General features: G+C 34.3%; 1 protein-coding gene across 1 annotated transcript in view; it reads left to right on the top strand.

Annotated features, from left to right (window-relative positions):
* The first annotated feature begins 10,410 nt into the window (after positions 1-10,410).
* The window catches only part of zbtb7c (zinc finger and BTB domain containing 7C), an 80,919-nt gene continuing 71,424 nt past the window's right edge, over positions 10,411-19,905 (top strand). The window contains exon 1 of the mRNA XM_087300499.1: positions 10,411-10,535. Within this exon, the coding sequence (XP_087156625.1) occupies positions 10,451-10,535 (85 nt within the window). The 5' untranslated portion in view covers positions 10,411-10,450. The remainder of the gene's footprint in view (positions 10,536-19,905) is intronic.

The following is a 19,905-nucleotide window of genomic DNA, read 5'->3' as shown; positions in this document are numbered from 1 at the left end:
TTTAATATACATGCACCACAAAATGTGCATAGTTTAGGACAGGGGTCACCAATCTCGGTCCTGGAGGGCCGGTGTGCCTGCAGGGTTTAGCTCCAACTTGCTTCAACACACCTGCTTGGATGTCTCAAGTAAACCTAGTAAGACCTTGATTAGCTTGTTCAGGTGTGTTTGATTAGGGTTGGAGCTACGATCTGAGACACCGGCCCTCCAGGAACAAGTTTTGTGACCCCTGGTTTAGGATATGGTGAAATTTAGACGAGTTTGTTCCTAAAATTGAGTCTGAAATAAGTGCACAAGTGCCTAAATATGAAGAAACACCCCTGTTTGTGTGCCTTTGAAAGCGAGATGATGATTACTACCCCTCTACTGCAGGGGGAAACACACACACACACACACACACACACACACACACACACACACACACACACACACACACACACACACACACACACTGCAGGAAAGGAAGTGGCTGACTTTTTTTTTTTTTGCACGTTTAGCTGAACGAGTTAATCCTCAAACGTCTGTCTCACATCAAACAATCAATGATCACAAAACAGAAAAAAGCCAAGCCATGTCATTCATATTTCTGACTCACAAAAACAATGAAAGAGATTTAAAAGATGCAAAGCACACGTCTAATCGACAGCATCTTCACACCTGCTGACATCAAGACAACCATAGAAAGCTGATGGCTGCATGAAATGCATTTCTACAGGAGTTTCATGTTTCTGAGTGAATCTTTATGCAAATTCCACAACTGCTGTCAGTTTCTGGTCAGCCAATGGGCGTTGCTGATATGTGAGCGTAGGCAGTCACACATTAAAAGAGTTGCGGAAGTTCAAAATGACTCATTTTAGGGTATTTTAGCAAATCTTCAGTAACCTTTTTGTAGCCCTGTTTGAGCTCTGAAAATATGTTATCAGTACAGAGTCAAGATTATGTCATAACATAGATATGAGAGAAATAAATGGAGCTGAATTAAAATGCTATATATATATATATATATATATATATATATATATATATATATATATATATATATATATATATATCATCAAAATTTTCACTGTGGAGTTCTTAGTTAAGTGTTTATCCACTAAATATGGAAAATGTACAGATTTAAAAAAAAAAATATATATATATATATATATATATATATATGTATATATATATATATATATATATATATATATATATATATATATATATATATATATATATATATATATATATATATATATCATAACATTTTTTACTGTGGAGTTCTTAGTTAAGTGTTTATCCAGTAGATATAGAAAGTGTACAGATAAAAAAAAAAAAAAAAAAAAAAATATATATATATATATATATATATATATATATATATATATATATATATATATATATATATTTTTTTTTTTTTTTTATCTGTACATTTTCTATATTTATTGGATAAACACTTAACTAAGAACTCCACAGTGAAAATTTTGATGATTAAGTTAATCATGTTCCAATTGAATTCATTCAAGTTCAACGGAGGACAGCACGGTGGCGCAGTGGGTAGCACAATCGCAAAAAAGTCGCTGGTTCAAGCCCTGGCTGGGTCAGTTGATGTTTCTGTGTGGAGTTTGCATGTTCTCCCTGTGTTGGCGTGGGCTTCCTCCGCTCCGGTTTCCCCCTCAGTCCAAAGACATGTGCTATGGGTGAATTGGGTGAGCTAAATAGTCTGAAGTGTATGAGTGTGAAAGAGTGATGGTTGCAGCCGGAAGGGCATCCGCTGCATAGAACATATGCTGGATAAGTTGGCAGTTCGTTCCGCTGTGGTTACCTCTGATTAAAAAGGGACTAAGCCGAAAAGAAAGTGAATGAAGGAATGAAGGTCAATAGACTGATAAGAGAGCATGTTCTCCCCGTGTTGGCGTGGGTTTCTCCCACAGTCCAAACACATGCGCTATAGGGGAATTGAATAGGCCCAAATTGTCTGTACTGTGTGTGTGTGTGTGTGAGAATGAGTGTGTATGGAGGTTTTCCAGTGATGGGTTGCAGCTGGGAGAGCATTAAATGTTTAATACATATGGTGGATAAGTGGTTCATTTTACTGTGGCGACTCCTGATGAATAAAGGGACTAAACCAAAGGAAAATAAATGAATGAATGAATGAATGAATGAATGAATGAATGAATGGTCCATCAGAGTAATATAATAACATAATAAATAATTAAACTCATTCATTAAACATTGTATTTATGTATGTATATATGTTATATCTTTATTCGTTAAATGTCAATCATTATAAAGTCCATTAATTATTGTATGACTATAAATACATTCTAAAAAATGCTTGGTTGTTGTAACCATAGACTGTAAAAGATATGGATGTAGTATCCGTGACGTCACCCATAGGTTTCTGAAGAACCCAAAAGAAGCTACTAGTAGTAGGTGTGGCCAACTGTCGCCATTTTGTTCGCACGTCAATGCACCGACCGGGAGATACCAAACAAGGGCAAAGAAGCGGGGCAACAGTGGAGCTACAAACGCCTGCTATCATTTTGCTTAGACAGGCTTTTCTTTATGGATAACGCTTAATACTTCATTACCCGTGACACATTTGTGTTCGGACCACATGTGCTTGGTTGTACACTATGGGCCTGTTTCAGTAAGGAGGTTCAAACAACTCAGAGTTTAAACTTGAACTCTGAGTTGATTTACCGAGAGATTAAAAACTGAGTTTTCGGTTTCAGAACAGCTGATCTGAGTTGGGTCAATGAACTTCGAGTAGACCAACTCAGAGTTAAGCGCGCACACCATGACTTTAAAAAGGCATTATCAATGGAGCGCAGACATTACGAGTGACTATGGCAATATCTTATAAAAGAGATCAGCATTTCTTTCTCCAGCTGAACTTGATGTTCTCATGCAAAGTTATAGCAAATATGAGTGTATATATTTGAAAAGAAGCAACCATCAGTGAAGAAGAGACAGTTAGCGTGGGAAAACAGCTGCTCAAGTTAATGCCTAATTTCACTTTTTTATTTAAATATTTAAGTATAATAAAATAAGTAATGTAATTTGTGACGTTTATATATATTTTTTCTAAACTTTTTTATACATTTATTAGTTTTAAATGATTTAACAGTGCGCTTGTGTGTCTGCCTTTTTTATTGATCAAGTGATAGAGGTTAATATAACATTAAGAAGGTAAGCAGTACTAAAAATAATTTTTAGAAAGAATAATAATCCCATTAATCTAGTTACAGTGCATGTCGAAGGTGAATTTAATTTAATTATTTATTAAAAAAAGATAAGCCATTCTAGTACAGTTATTCTGTGTGACTAAAATGTAGGCAATAGCTATGTTTCCATCCAAATATATTACATAAATTTATGTGCAAAACTGGAATATTGCATAAAAGATGCGAATAAAATTCCATCCAACGAGTCAAAGAGAAAAAAATGGTCACTTCCTGATTAAACTGGCACCAAATATCAACAGTAAAAACAGAATTTACTGTGGTAGAAGAAGCTGCGCCAATTAATTCTTTATTTAGCCTAATTATTGTACTTGCGCCTCGATGTCAGAAGACAATGCTGAAACACAATGAACACGTGGGGGCGTCTGAAGCCATGAGACACGGAGACTCTTGACACGCACCAGACGCTCGGAGGTAATTAATAATATACACTAATACTGAAACAGTTAAGGCATTTTAGAATGACTAAAACCATATTTAAGACATGTTACAGTGTGCTCAGCCTGCTGGTTTGTTCATTTACACACATTTTCATTATCATATGATCATGATCTTTTTTTTTAATGTACATACTGTAATTTGTTCAGTAAAAGTGTTTCCATCGTAGTTTATGCGCACATTTTCTATCGAATAAAAGTTTATCCTACTCAGTTATGCGCGTTTTTTATACATATTTTAAAAAGTTATGTGCATCATGACGTTTCTATCAATCGTTTTTATGCACGTATCCAAAATGAGCATTAAAATAGGTGGGTGGAAACGTAAGGCTAAGGCGAGAAATACCGCTTCATCTTTAAAAAAGGGGAGGAGACAGACAGAAACTCTGAGTTTAGAGAATAAAACCTGCTTCTGACCAGGTTAGATTCACAGAGTAAGTTACCACAGTAACTGACTCTGAGTTAAAGTTACCTCTCTTTCAGAAACAGGCTTGACTTACCCTGCTTTCTCGAGTTTAACAAACCTGCCATTTTGAAACGGAAAACCCAGAGTTTCTCTCATTTCAGGGTTAAAATACTCTGAGTTTTCAGTTAACCTCCTTTCTGAAACAGGCCCTATATCAATAAAGTGTTTAGACTTTTGCAAACACTGTTGTAACACATTACAAGAGCAACTAAACATTGTACTTATGATGTTTTTCTACAGGAGGAAAAAGCAAATTACTTCCAAACACTTCAATTATAGTCTGTGTCAGTAAATGTAAGCCTGTTGATGAAATCCAGGCATAAAACTGTATGACAACGCTTCAGACGACTGTTCTAGAGCCTAAAGCTAATCAATCTGTCAGATTCTGGAGCGCATTACAGCTCTAAAGAAAAAGTATAAATGATAAATAATCTTAAATAAGACCAATACATTTATAGAGATGGTATACAAGTATATAATTTCACTCACCTGGGAAACGGAGGCCGTTTGATTGTTTTGTGAGCACAAATAAGTGCGCACAGCATGCAAAAGTATCTCATAATTGTAGAAAATAATTCCAAAAGGCAACTGACTGTGTAAAGCCACAAAAAACAACACAAAAATACAATGTATGAGTTCAGCGGCTAATCAGCCGGAATCAGCTGAGGTGACATGGAGGAGACCTAGCTGTCACTCAAGTGGCCACGCCCTTAATTATGCAGACTTAATATAACCTAATATAACAGAAATAGAGGAGTTATAAATAAATTCCCCCCTTCACAGTTGTCATGACAGGTAATATTAGCTATATGAACCCAAACCATTCTTTGTACCAGGCTGTAAACACCCTTTTTTCTGCTGTAAAGTCGGCCATTTTAACATTGCGCTCAATAGAAATCTGCTCTATTACGGAATCAGGGCTAGCTGAATTCCGATGAATTGGAGTTTCAGTTAATTTCGTATTAGCTTCACGAGGGAGAGCGGAGTGTTGCCGCTTGGCTCTAACCCATTGTTGGGTCAAATAAGGACAAACCCAATAGTTGGGTGAAAAATGCAATTTCAATTCAATCGAAAAAAATTAAGCAACAGTTGGTTTTGTCAGTATCTGACCCAACATTGGGTTACAGCAACTCAGAATATTTTAGATTGTATGATTTTTCAATTATTAATATTACAGTAGCATTTATCAACATGCAAACAAAACTACACTCAGGGTCATTTCGACACAATTCTGCCTAAAATATATATTAATGTAATATATATTGTTATTACATTTTTATTACCAAATTTAGAACAACATTTTTGTTGTTTTTTTTGTTACATTGTTGGGTTGGGTGAAATGTAGCAATAGTTTTTTCCATATACAACCCAACATTTGGTTACAACAACCTTTTTTTTTTAGAATGTATGATTATTCAACTATTAACATAACATTAACATACAACTACATTAAATACAATTTCAACAATTTTTTCCCTATTATTAAATTTATGTCACCAAGTTTTAGATATTTTTTGTATTTTTTATTACATCATTGGGTTGGGTTAAATGAAAAATCCAATAGACAATTTCAATGTGATGAGGCCATTGGCCCATGAACATTTCCTGCTTGTCAAACTACTTTATTACTGTAACAAGAGGCAATTCAATCTTATCTCAACGTTAAAACAGCTGTCATAACATTATTTATCAATATGTGGACCTTTCAGGATTCTTGGGAGCTGTGGAAAATTCAAATGTAAACAGGCAATGCAGTAGAAACATTGTTATGGTTTACATAACTTAAAATAATTTGACCCAACATTGGGTTATAACAACAGCCCAGCATTTTTTTATGAATTTAATTTTATTAAGTCAATTAAAATGATTAATAGTTAATCAACAAACAAACAAAACTTATTATTATTTAATTAATTTATTAAATGTATATTAAATGTATATGGTCTATATATATATTAATTATTTTTTTCCTTATTTATTTATTTATTTTTCTTTATTATAATTTGTGATGTAATATTATAGTTTATGTATTTATATATATTTTTCGTAATTTGATTTATAATATCAAAGCTATTGACTATATGTGAATGTGTGTACGTATTCATGTGTATGTATATGTATATATGAACGATTGTGTATGTATACATATGCATGAATGTATATGTTGGCATATATGCGAGAGGAGATCATGTGATCCGGAAGTGTATAAAAAGAAGCACCTGATTGTGATGAACATTGTCTGATGAAGAGCCGGCGGCTCGACAGTTACACGCTCTGTGTCAGCCTTTTTAATTTAATAAATTTGTATTTTTGGAGCCTTGGTGTTGCCGCCTTTGATTTACATTTAAATGTATATTACCAAATTTAACACAACATTTTTTTTATTACACTGTTGAGTTGGATTTGATTTGGCCCTATAAATTTAATAAAAAAAATAGCCCAATGGCAGATTTTGTCCATATTTAACCCAAAATTTGGGTTAAAATAATCCAGCATGCTTTAGAATGACTCCAAATAAAAAAAAAGAGCGGAATAAATGTGTTGTTTTATTTAGCCAGTGTGTGTTTCTGATCTCCCACAGACTCATGCGCTCGTGTCTTGACTTGATTAATGGATTGAGATCCTCCTCCTCCTGCAGGAATATCTGATCTGCAGGTAAACATCATCTCTAATCAAGCCGTCTGCAGAGTCAGGAGCTCAGTAATGTGTTTATCAGCTTGTGTAATTCAGCACACCTGCATTCAGGCCCACGACCACCAAACCAACACATGTTTACACCACATCACACCCATACACAGCGTCACCAGTATAGACAATAAACATGCAGCCTACATACTGAGCTATGTGACGATTCACTTACTAAACAAACACTGTGCTGTTAGAAACTTACAAAACAAGCGCTGGAGTATTACTGGCAGCATCATTGAAATTACAAAGTACAACAGTATATTAATAAAACTGTATTAATAAATTAAATATACACACACACACACACACACTAACCGGTCACTTTATTAGGTACACCTTACTAGTACAGGGTTGGACGCCCTTTTACCTTCAGAACTTCCTTTAATCCTTTGTGGCGTAGATTCAACAAGGTACTGGAAATATTCCAAAGAGATTTTGCTCCATATTGACATGATAGCATCACACAGTTGCTGCAGATTTGTCGGCTGCACATCCATGATGCCAATCTCCCGTTCCACCGCATCCCACAGGTGCTCTATTGGATTGAGATCTGGTGACTGTGGAGGCCACTTGAGTACAGTGAACTCATTGTCATGTTCAAGAAACCAGTCTGAGAAGATTCAGTGACATGGAGTGTTATCCTGCTGGAAGTAGCCATCAGAAGATGAGTACACTGTGGTCATAAAGGGATGGACATGGTCAGCAACAATACTGGCTGTGGCATTGACACCATGCTTAATTGGTACTAATGGGGCCAAAGAGTGCAAAGAAAATCTCCCCCACACCATTACACCACCACCACCAGCCTGAACCGTTGATACGAAGCAGGATGGATCCATGCTTTCATGTTGTTTTCACCAAATTCTGACCCGACCATCTGAATGTGTCAGCAGAAATGGAGACTCATCAGAGCAGGCAACATTTCTCCAATCTTCTATTGTCCAGTTTTGGTGAGCCTGTGTGAATTGTAGCCTCAGTTTCCTGTTCTTAGCTGACAGGAGTGGCACCCAGTGTGTTCTTCTGCTGCTGTAGCCCATCTGCCTCAAGGTTGGACGTGTTGTGTGTTCAGAGATGCTCTTCTGCAGAGCTCGGTTATATCGAGTGCTTATTTGAGTTACTGTTGCCTTTCTATAAGCTAAAACCAGTCTGGCCATTCTCCTCTGACCTCTGGCATCGACAAGGCATTTGCGTCCACAGAACTCCCGCTCACTGAATGTTTTCTCTTGTTCATACCATTCTCTGTAAACCCTAGAGATGGTTGTGCATGAAAATCACAGTAGATCAGCCGTTTCTGAAATACTCAGACCATCACGTCTGGCACTAACAGCCATGCCACTTTCAAAGTCACTTAAATCCCCTTTCTTCTCCATTCTGATGCTCAGTTTTAACTGCAGCAGATCGTCTTGACCATGTCTGCATGTTTAAATGCATTGAGTTGCTACCATGTGATTGGCTGATTAGAAATTTGCGTTAAACAGTTGGACAGGTGTACCTAATAAAGTGGCCGGTTAGTTTATATGTATATATACAAAATGTACATATAATTGTGATGGACATGTATACAGAAAGTATAAATAAATAAATAAACATGACTAGCATGTTCTCGCATAGAATTATATTTACAGTGTATTTCAGTCAGCATATAATAAACTCTCCTCCTCACTCTGTATCATATAAAACTCACAACACTGATGGACTGTGTGCTATAAAACTCCCCCACATCAGTTCTCTGACTTCAGGACATAAAAAACATGTATAATTCATCTGCAAAATCATTAACATACAGATACAGTGTGGCGGACGCAGTGTGTGTCTTCTGCATTTATTCACAATGTAAAATGTGCTCAGGTAACCAGCCAACTCAATCACATGCACGGCTTTTTGTTGTAAATTCAGTAAAAAAACAATTATAATGGGGCGACACGGTGGCTCAGTGGTTAGCACTGTGGCCTCACAGCAAGAAGGTCGCTGGTTTTAGTCCCTGATGGGACTCGATACCCAGTTGGCATTTCTGTGTGGAGTTTGCATGTTCTTCCCGTGTTGGCGTGGGTTTCCTCCAGGTGCTCCGGTTACAGCTATAAGGGCATTTGCTGGGTAAAGCATATGCTGGATAAGACTTTACACTATTAAAGCTATTTTAAAACATATATACATTTTAAAGTCCCCACAATTCACAGAAATACAATTGTGTGTGTGTGTGTGTGTGTGTGTGTGTGTGTGTGTGTGTGTGTGTGTGTGTGTGTGTGTGTGTGTGTGTGTGTGTGAATTTGATAGTTTGTGTGTGCGAGCAACTAAGTGTGTGTACCTATAAATGTATCAAGTGTGTAAGGTGTATGATTTTGTGTGTATGTGTGTGTGTGTGTCAAGTATGTTTATGCGTTTGAATGTGTAAGGTGGATGTGTGTGTGTGTGTGTGTGCTTTTGTATGTGTCAGGTGTGTCTGTGTGTGTCAGGTGTGTTTATGTGCGTGTTTGTGCCTATAAATTTATGTCAAGTGTATCTTTGTGTGTGTATATGTGTGTGTGCCAGGTATTTTTATGTGTGTGAGTGTGCCAGGTTTGTGTGTGTGTGTATAAATGTGTCAAGTGTATGATTGTTTGTCTGTGTGTCAGGTGCATGCTTATGTGTGTCAGGTGTATGATTGTGTGTGTGTGTTTGGTGTGTGTGTGTGTGTGTGTGTGTGTGTGTCAAGTATGTTTATGCGTTTGAATGTGTCAGGTAGGTGTGTGTGTGTGCTTGTGTATGTCAGGTGTGTTTATGTGCTTGTGTGTGTCAATTAATGTATGTCAAGTGCATCATTGTGTGTCAGGTGTATGGATGTGTGTGTATACGTGTGTGAGTGTGTCAGGTGTGTGTGTGTGTAAATGTGTCAAGGGTATGATTGTGCGTCTGTGTGTCAGGTTTATGTATGTGTGTGTGTGTGTATATGTGTCTGTGTATGTGCCAGGTTTATTTATGTGTATGAGTGTGTTAGGTTTGTGTGTGTGCGTTTGTGTGTGTATAAATGTGTCAAGTGTATGATTGGGTGACTTTGTGTCAGATGTATGGATGTGTGTGTGTGTGTGTGTGTGTGTGTGTGTGTGTGTGTGTGTGTGTCAAGTGTATGATTGTGTGTCTGTGTGTTTGGTGTATGGATGTGCTTGTGTGTGTGTTTGTGTGTATGTGTGTGTGTCAAGTGTGTTTGTACCAGGTATGTTTATGTGTGTGAGGGTGTCAGGTTTGTGTGTGCGTGTATGTGTGTGTGTGTGTATATAAATGTGTGAAGTGTATGATTGTGTGCTTGTATGTCAGGTTTGTGTGTGTGTGTGCGTGTGTATAACTGTGTGTCAAGCGTATAATTGTGTGTCTGTGCATCAGGTATATGGATGTGTGTGTATATGTGAGTGTACCAGGTGTGTTTATGTGTGTGAGTGTGTCAGGTGTGTGTGTGTGTCTGTGTCAGGTGGACACGTGCGGCCGGCTGCCAGCATACTTTAGGTTTGGAGGGAGGGTTGGGTGGGTGTGAACTTTTGTTTAGTCTCTCTCTCTCTCTCTCTCTCTCTCTCTCTCAGACACACCTTCAGTGCGAAACACAACTCCTCTCCTTATCAGAGTGTGTCTCTCTCTCTGCCGTCTGCGTTCACTTTCACATGTTAGAGTCGGAGGATAGCAGTGTGTGTGTGTTTCCTGACTCGCAGACTCTTCTCTCCGCTCCAGCAGCAGCTACAGCTAAAGGTCAGAACCGCTCTCTGTCTTTCTGTTTCTGTATCCATGAGCTGCTCCATCACTCTCTGTTTCAGTGTGTGTGTGAGTGTGTGAGAGTGTGTGTGTGTGATGGCATTTGTTCCCCCACCCCCTCCTTCTGTGCCATTAGAAAGTCTAATACAGTAAAATGAGCTGACAGGTCGGGACGGGGGTCTGATGATATCGCAGCATCACTCATTATCAGAGGAGCTCAACTTTACATATGGGGAAAGTTCAGTGCACTGTTGCTTCTTATGATTTTACTTCACTCTGATGCTCATTCTGAATGATAAATACATTTGATTTGAAATATTCTGCTATTTTAGACTTTGATCGAGTATTATCACAGTATTTTGACTTCACTCTGATGCTCATTTTGAGAGAGAAATACATTTTATTTTTAATATCCAGCTATTTTAGGCTGTAATGGAGTATTGTGCATCACCTGAAAAGTGCTTTCATTTAGTTTGTAAAAACTTAATACATTCGATTGAAATATTCTGCTATTTTAGGCTTTAATTAAGTGTTACGTCACCTGAAAAGCTCAATATTGCTTTCATTTAGTTTGTTAAAGTGTGCAATACACTTGATTTATCTGATCTGCTATCGTAGGCTTTGATGGAGTAGTCGCAGCTTATTTACTTCAGTCTGATGCTCATTTTTGAAAGAAAAATGCATTCGATTAAAATATTCTGCTGTTTTTGGCTTTAATCAAGTATTTTGTGTCACCTGAAAAACACAATATTGTTTTTGTAAAAACTTAAAATACATTTAAGTTAAATATTCTGCTATTTTAGGCTTTGATCGAGTATTACCACAGTTTATTTACTTTACTCTGATGCTCATTCTGAAGGATAAATACATTTAATTTAAATATTCTGCTATTTTAGGCTTTAATTAAGTGTTATGTCACCTGAAGAGCACAATATTGCTTTCATTTAGTTTGTTAAAGTGTGCAATACACTTGATTTATCTGATCTGCTATCGTAGGCTTTGATGGAGTTGTCACAGTTTATTTACTTCAGTCTGATGCTCATTTTTGAAAGAGAAATGCATTCGATTAAAATATTCTGCTATTTTTGGCTTTAATCAAGTATTTTGTGTCACCTGAAAAGCTCAATATTGCTTTTGTAAAAACTTAAAATAGATTTAAGTTAAATATTCTGCTATTTTAGGCTTTGAGTATCATCACACTTATTTACTTCACTCTGATGCTCATTTTGAAATGTAAATAAATTCGATTGAAATATTCTTCTATTTTAGGCTTTAATCAAGTGTTGTGTCACCTGAAGAGCACAACATTGCCTTCATTTAGTTCGTTAAAACCTTAAATACTTTGGATTGAAATATTCTTCTATTTTAGACTTTGAACGAGTATTACAGTATTTTGACTTCACTCTGATGCTCATTTTGAGAGAGAAATACATTTTATTTTTAATATCCAGCTATTTTAGGCTGTAATGGAGTATTGTGCATCACCTGAAAAGTGCTTTCATTTAGTTCGTAAAAACTTAATACATTCGATTGAAATATTCTGCTATTTTAGGCTTTAATTAAGTGTTATGTCACCTGAAGAGCACAATATTGCTTTCATTTAGTTTGTTAAAGCGTGCAATACACTTGATTTATCTGATCTGCTATTGTAGGCTTTGATGGAGTAGTCGCAGTTTATTTACTTCAGTCTGACGCTCATTTTTGAAAGAGAAATGCATTCGATTAAAATATTCTGCTATTTTTGGCTTTAATCAAGTATTTTGTGTCACCTGAAAAGCTCAATATTGTTTTTGTAAAAACTTAAAATAGAATTAAGTTAAATATTCTGCTATTTTAGGCTTTGAGTATCATCACACTTATTTACTTCACTCTGATGCTCGTTTTGAAATGTAAATAAATTTGATTGAAATATTCTGCCATTTTAGGCTTTAATCAAGTGTTGTGTCACCTGAAGAGCACAACATTGCCTTCATTTAGTTCGTTAAAACCTTAAATACTTTGGATTGAAATATTCTGCTATTTTAGGCTTTAATCAAGTATTATCACAGTATTTTGACTTCACTCTGACGTTCATTTTCAGAGAGAAATACATTTTATTTTTAATATCCAGCTATTTTAAACTTTAATGGAGTATTGTGTGTCACCTGAAAAGTGCTTTCATTTGGTTCGTAAAACCTTAAAATACTTTGAATTGAAATATTCTGCTATTTTAGGTATTGAGTATCATCACACTTATTTACTTCACTCTGATGCTCATTTTGAAAGGTAAATACATTTGATTGAAATATTCTGCTATTTTAGACTTTGATTGAGTATTGTGCGTCCCATGAAAAGCATAATATTGCCTTTATTAAGTTTGTAAAAACGTAATAAAAATACATTTGATTGAAATATTCTGCTATTTTAGGCTTTGATTGAGTATAGTGCGTCCCATGAAAAGCATAATATTGCCTTCATTAAGTTTGTAAAAACGTAATAAAAAAATATTTGATTGAAATATTCTGCTATTTTAGGCTTTGATTGAGTATTGTCACAGTCTTTTGATTTCACTCTGATGCTTATTTTAAAAGAGAAACACATTCAATTTAAATAATTAGCTATTTTAGGCTTTGATCGAGTTTTGTGTCACCTGAAGAGCACTATATTGCTTTTATTAAGTTCTAAAAACCTAAGACATTGGACTGAAATATTCAGCTATTTTAGGCTTTATTCAAGTATTCTGCATCATCTGAAACAAGCTCAATATTGCTTTTGTAAAAAAAACCTAATACATTTAATATAAAATGCTGCTATTTTAGCCTTTGATCGAGTATTATCACAGTTATTTACTTCACTCTGATTCTCATCTTGAAAGGTAAATAAATTCAATTTAAATATTCTGCTATTTTAGGCTTTAATTAAGTGTTATATCACCTGAAGAGCACAATATTACCTTCATTAAGTTTGTTTAAACTTAAAATACTTCAGATTAAAATATTCTGCTATTGTAGGCTTTGATCGAGTATTATCACAGTATGCTTATACCTCACTCTGATGCTCATTTTAAAAGAAAAATACTTTTTATTTTAAATATTCTACTATTTTAGGATTTAATCGAGTGTTGTGTCACCTGAAAAGCACAATATTGCTTTCATTAGGTTCGTAAAAACGTAAAATACATTTTATTTAAATAATTATGATGATGAAATGAGTATTGTCATAGTATTTTCCTTCACTCTGATGCTCATTTCGAAAAATAAATGCATTTTATTTTTCATATTCTGCTATTTTAGGCTTTGATTGAGCATTGTTACAGTATTTTACTTCACTCTGATGCTGATTTTGGAAGAGAAATACATTCAATTTAAATATTCTGCTATTTTAGGCTTTGATCAAGCATTGCATTTTACTCGAAAAGCACAATATTGCTTTCATAAGAACCCAAGAGGCTGATTCTTGAAGCTGAAATGTGCATAATTAATTTATTTTTTATAAGATTATAATGCAGTCATTGGTTAAATGTCACTTGAGTTGTGTAAGATGTTGCTATTGTAAAAGTTTGGGTATGTTTGTGGGTCTGATCTATGGTGATGAAAATTAAACGACTTTCAAAATTAGTCAATTTGAAACCTTGATTCATTCATTCATTATAATCACCTGAAGAGCAAAGTGCTGCACTTTTGTCATCATTTTTTTTTTTTTACACTTTTACACTTACAAGTAATTTTAGACTACGTTTTTAAGCTAAATGTCAATTTAATTCATCTATTTTATGTTTACACTGTAAATAATTCCTGGTTGACTTAAATTGTTATGCTAAATTAAATTAAGCTTATGAGTCCATTTAACTTATATTATGTTAAACTGACTTAAAACTGCTTGCATAACTTATAAAATTAAGTTAGAAAATGATTAGTTTAGTTTAATAGGCTAAAAACATATGCTGTCATGACTAATTGTTTGTGTAATTTCTTACAACGTAGGATCCTTCAGTAGAAGTCAACTGAACAGCATAAACAGTTTTGTATATTAGAAATTAAGAATATCATTTTTAAAAATGAGTGTTTTTATATTTCAATCATTCATTATGTCATTTTATCAGCGTGATATTTTGATTTTTTAAACTTCTGCTCATATGTGAGAACGATCTTTAACTTAAATAGCAAATAATATTCTAAATTACTCAATTTTAGACCTTGCAGCATTTATTAAACATCACTTCAATGACAAGATATTACTGTCAGAAAAACCTGTAAGTATTTTAGGTTTTAGGTTCATTAACTCACTTTAAGAGAATAATAATGTTTTATTATAAGTATTTTAATGAATATTCAAGTTATAACCAATGAAATGCGATATTTAAAAATGGATCTATTTTAGGCTTGGAATCACTCATTATGTGTCAACTGAATGCCACAATACTAATATTGCAAAAATGCAAAGTTGTTTCCAGGTGTATTTACGAGTTAATATAAAATATAAATTATATATTAATAAAAAAATAAATAAAAATAAAAAATTACAAATAGAAACATTCACTATTTTACTGGTGAGAACTGTAATATTGTTGTCTTAATGATTGTTTCAGATTTAGTTTGAGTAAAAATGCGCTTAAAGGGATAGTTCTCTCAAGAATGAAAATGTACAATTGACTTGCTATCAAGTGTAACTAAACCTTTACAAGTTTCTTTATTCTGTTAAACGCAAAAGAAGATACTTAGAAGAATGTTGAAATAAAAATAAAGAAGATGAAAGAAACTCAGAGGTTTGGTGAAGAATGGGTAAATGATGACAGCATATTTCTGTGTGCACTATCCCTTTAAGGAAGAAAAGACACAAGTACAAAAACCATGGTCAGCCACAGTACAGGTTGAGTGAGCAATGCTGTCCATTTATTACTTTTTATTAAATATCATTCGAAATAAAAGTTTGTATTTACAATTATATTTGTGCGTACTGTGTAGTTTTGTATATATAAATATATGCATGACTACATTGTTTAAAATGTTTATATATATATATATAAATAAAATACAAATAATATATAAATATAAACATGTAAACATATTTCTTTTGTATATTTTATGTACAGTATGCGTGTTCATTTATGCATAAAAATACACAATATATATGTAACGTACTACTTCCAAGGCCGTTTATATTAAAGATGATATTTAGCCGCACCATGTTGGTGTTTCATAAAATCTCATTCATATGAGGTGGGTTGTTAGCCCAACGCTGAATGCCCAACCTGGACGACCAGGACAGTATACATGTATATATTATGTAAATACAAACCTTTATCGCAATTAATTGTTTGACAGCACAAAAAAAAAACATTAATTAAAAAATTATTTTTAAAAGGTAATTAAAATTAAAAATTAAAGCCAATTTCAGAATTCAAATTTCAGACTTCACATCACAAATGTAACATTTTAGCTCGACCCGCCAGAGTTTAGAACAGGCGTTCCAAAGATGAAAAGAATCTTAAGAACATCGGTTCCATTTTATAAACATAAAGAAATTCTAAAAATTCAAATCTGAAAACACCAACGGTCATCATCAAGCTGCGACTTCCATATTACAGAAACATACAGTGCTCAGCATATATGAATTCACCCTGGTTGTTGCTAGATCAGATACTGTTGCGGCCGGAAGTTAACACAAATGATGTACAGTATCACTATTATTTTTTTTAATTTCCCATTTATTGCATTTTAATAACGTCTAAACCCAATTGTCACAGTAACATAAATACTTTAGTACCACGTATTATATATGTTATTTATTAAATTACCCAATAAATAGTATTTTTGAACTTCTACCCCTAGCCTAAACCTAAACCCAACCATTACAGTACTGTAAAAACAGTAGTTGCACAGAGTATTATTTGGGTATGTATTAAATTACCCAATAATTTGTAGGTTTTTTTTTTTACCTCTAATCTTAAACCCAATCGTCACAGTACTGTAAAAATATTAATTATTGTTATACAGTGTCATAAAAATGATGCTATATTGATGTGCATATCCGCTTCTGTATCTAGACTTTACCAAACACCCCTCACAAATCTCTCATTCAATTTAATACCTTCGATAGGATGCTTAACAATATTATATCTGTGCATATACATTAGATTAGACAGTACTGGAGCCAAATCTGGAGCTCATCTAACTAAATAACTTGTGATTAAACTAAAAAAAATTAAAAAGAGCAAAATACAAAGAGAAACTCAACAAATTATCAAATTTTGTTGAGGTTTGTAATATTTTTTCTCCAATATTTCGCATGAATTAAAATTTATAATGTATTTCTAAAGACTTTCGCTGACAAACATATTATTTTAATAAATATATCCATTTAATAAATCTGTTTTGTTCAAATGCACCAAAATATACTGCTCAAAACAATAAAGGGAACACTTAAATGTTACACAATGTAACTCCAAGTGTTCCCTTTATTGTTTCGAGCAGTATACATTCCCTATATTCACTGATATAAATATCGGGTGTACTCATTTGAGCACTGTACACAGAGAGAGACTGAATGCGGGAAGCCTCATTCATTAATCTGTGTGAACACGAGCGCTTCATCTGATCTCAGGATGAGCAATCTGTCGTCTTAAACGCTGAAATATTCAAGCGTGTACATTCAGCGTGTGAACACAGTATATGGTCCTCGTTAAAAGAAGCTTTGTTCGCCATGCCATATATCAGGTGAATGGGCAGATGACCATGAGCTTTAATTATTCAAGCGTTTTCATTGTGAGTGTGACGGCCACCAGATTTGCTTTCGGATGATCGCGGCATGTTGGAGCAGCTCTGATTAAACCTGACTGTGATTCCTGCACACACACACACACACACACACACACACACACACACACACACAGGGATGGGGTTATCCGGGGATACGCACCACACCTTTGTCTGTCGAGTCACTAGGACAAGGTTTATCAAAGTTGAACCTGATCCCGAGCAGTCTTTTGTTACACGCGGATCTGTTTACAGCGGCGTGTTCTCAAACAGCATCCAGATCTCTGCGGGAGGGTGTGGGAACCAGAGAACCAGAACAATGATCCAGATCTCAGAGCAGTTCTGGGTACCACACTGTATGTGCTGATTAAAACACACGCATATATATATACAGTTGAAGTCAGAGCTATTAGCTCTCCTGTATATAAATATTTCTCATATGATGTTTGACGGATTCAGGAATTTTAACAGTATTTCCTATAATATTTTTTCTTCTGGAGAAAGTCTTATTTGCTTTATTTCGGCTAGAATAAAAGCAGTTTTCCATTTTAAGGTCAATATTATTAGCCCCCTTTGTTTTCGCTTGTCTACAAAACAAACCACCGTTATACATTGACTTGCCTAATTACCCTTACTTGCCTAATTAACCTATTTTACCCCTTTTTTCAAGATTTAAGATCAGTCTTTTGTGTCGACAGAATGTGTCTGTAAAGTTTTAGCTCACAACACCCATCAGATTAATTATTAGACATTTCAGAATATTGGATTTCTCTGCTCTGAACAACCATGTAGCTGTTTTTGTGGCCTGTGCCTTTAATGCTAGTTCTCCCTGCCCATCGTTCCCATGTGCCTGTTAGAGTGTGCCTCCGTCTCCGACTCGACTGCCTCAGATACACAGACAGACATGAAGGACGCAGATCTCACGTAACGCTTGAGAGAATAACAACAGTAAGAACTTTCCCAATGATTATTTGATGTATTTGTTGTGGAGTTAATTCAAGCCTTTCTGCAACGACGAGTCACATACAATGTTGTTACAAAGTTCATGCACACACATACAGACACACACACACACACACACACACACACACACACACACACACACACACACACACACACACACAGTGCATGTTTAACTTTGCACTCTTTTTGCACAGCAAATGTGACAGGATACACATTAATATCCACTGCTGTATGGATATCTGTTATGTTAATGTACAAAATAAACCTGATTTAATGTCCTCAAACTGGGATTGAAGCGTTTTTTTTATTTTATTTTTTATAATTGTACTGACATGCAGCTGTGGTGATGAATTACAGAGATTTTATGGTCTTGCACTGTTTTAAAAACGTTTTAAGCTTGTAAAACTCACTCTTGATCACATTTGATGGTGATTTATGATCACAGAGGGCTGAACAGATCTTTTAATCTCAGTTGCTTTGTGCACGTCTTGTCTTGTTGATATGATTATACGCGTTACTACGGAGACATGTTGCTGTTAATCAAATCAGTGGGCAGGGAAATCGTTCTTCTACATCACGTTGCGGTGAGCCTCAAAAAAGGTATATTGTTTATTGAAAGAAGCAGTGAGGTTATAGTAAATACATTTCTGATTAAATCTGCTGATATATCATTATATAGTAATATGTTGTAACAGATAATATAGATTTTCAAGTATATATATTACTCTCTCTACAGTACAATGTAATATATATATATATATATATATATATATATATATATATATATATATATATATATATATATATTAAAATACACACTCACACACACACACACACACATATATTTCCTCTATTTTAAATATTTCCTAAATGATGATTAACAAAGCAAGGAAATGTTCACAGTATGCCTGATAATATTTTTTCTTCTGGAGAAAGTTTTATTTGTTTTATTTCGACTATAATAAAAGCAGTTTTTAATTTTTTAAACACCATTTTAGGGACAAAATTATTACCCCCTTTAAGCGATATTTTTTCATGATAGTCTACAGAACAAACCATCGTTGTACAAGTACTTGCCTAATTACCCTAACCTGCCTAGTTAACCTAATTAACCTAATTAAGCCTTTAAATGTCACTTTAACCATTATAGTGGTGTCTTAAAATATATAGTAAAATATTTTTTACTGTCATCATGGCAAAGAGAAAATAAATCAGTTATTGGAAATGAGTTATTAAAACTATTATGATTAGAAATTTGCTGAAAATTTTTTTCTCTCTGTTAAACAGCAATTGAGGAAAAAATAAACAAGCTAACTAAAATTGTCAGGGGGGCTAATAATTCTGACTTTAACTGTGTATGTTTATGTATATATCATATGATATATATATATATATATATATATATATATATATATATATATATATATATATATATATATATATATATATATATATATATATAATGATAAAGTTAGGACAATGAATGTTTTTATGTTTTTTTTAACTTACTTTACAGTCAGTATATATTTTTAAAAGGTGCACGAGAAGATGGTTTTATTGCACTAAAAGTGGTATTAAATACACTCACCGGCCACTTTATTAGGTACACCAGTCCAACTGCTTGTTCGTGTGAATTGCTAATCAGCCAATCACATGGCAGCAACTCAATG

The sequence above is a fragment of the Danio rerio genome, chromosome 21 (genome assembly GCF_052040795.2).
Source record: "Danio rerio strain M-AB ecotype USA chromosome 21, GRCz13ab, whole genome shotgun sequence".
Classification (NCBI taxonomy): Eukaryota; Metazoa; Chordata; class Actinopteri; order Cypriniformes; family Danionidae; genus Danio; species Danio rerio.
The sequence above is the reverse complement of the archived record's forward strand: the minus strand, read 5'-3'. Positions and strand labels throughout refer to the sequence as shown.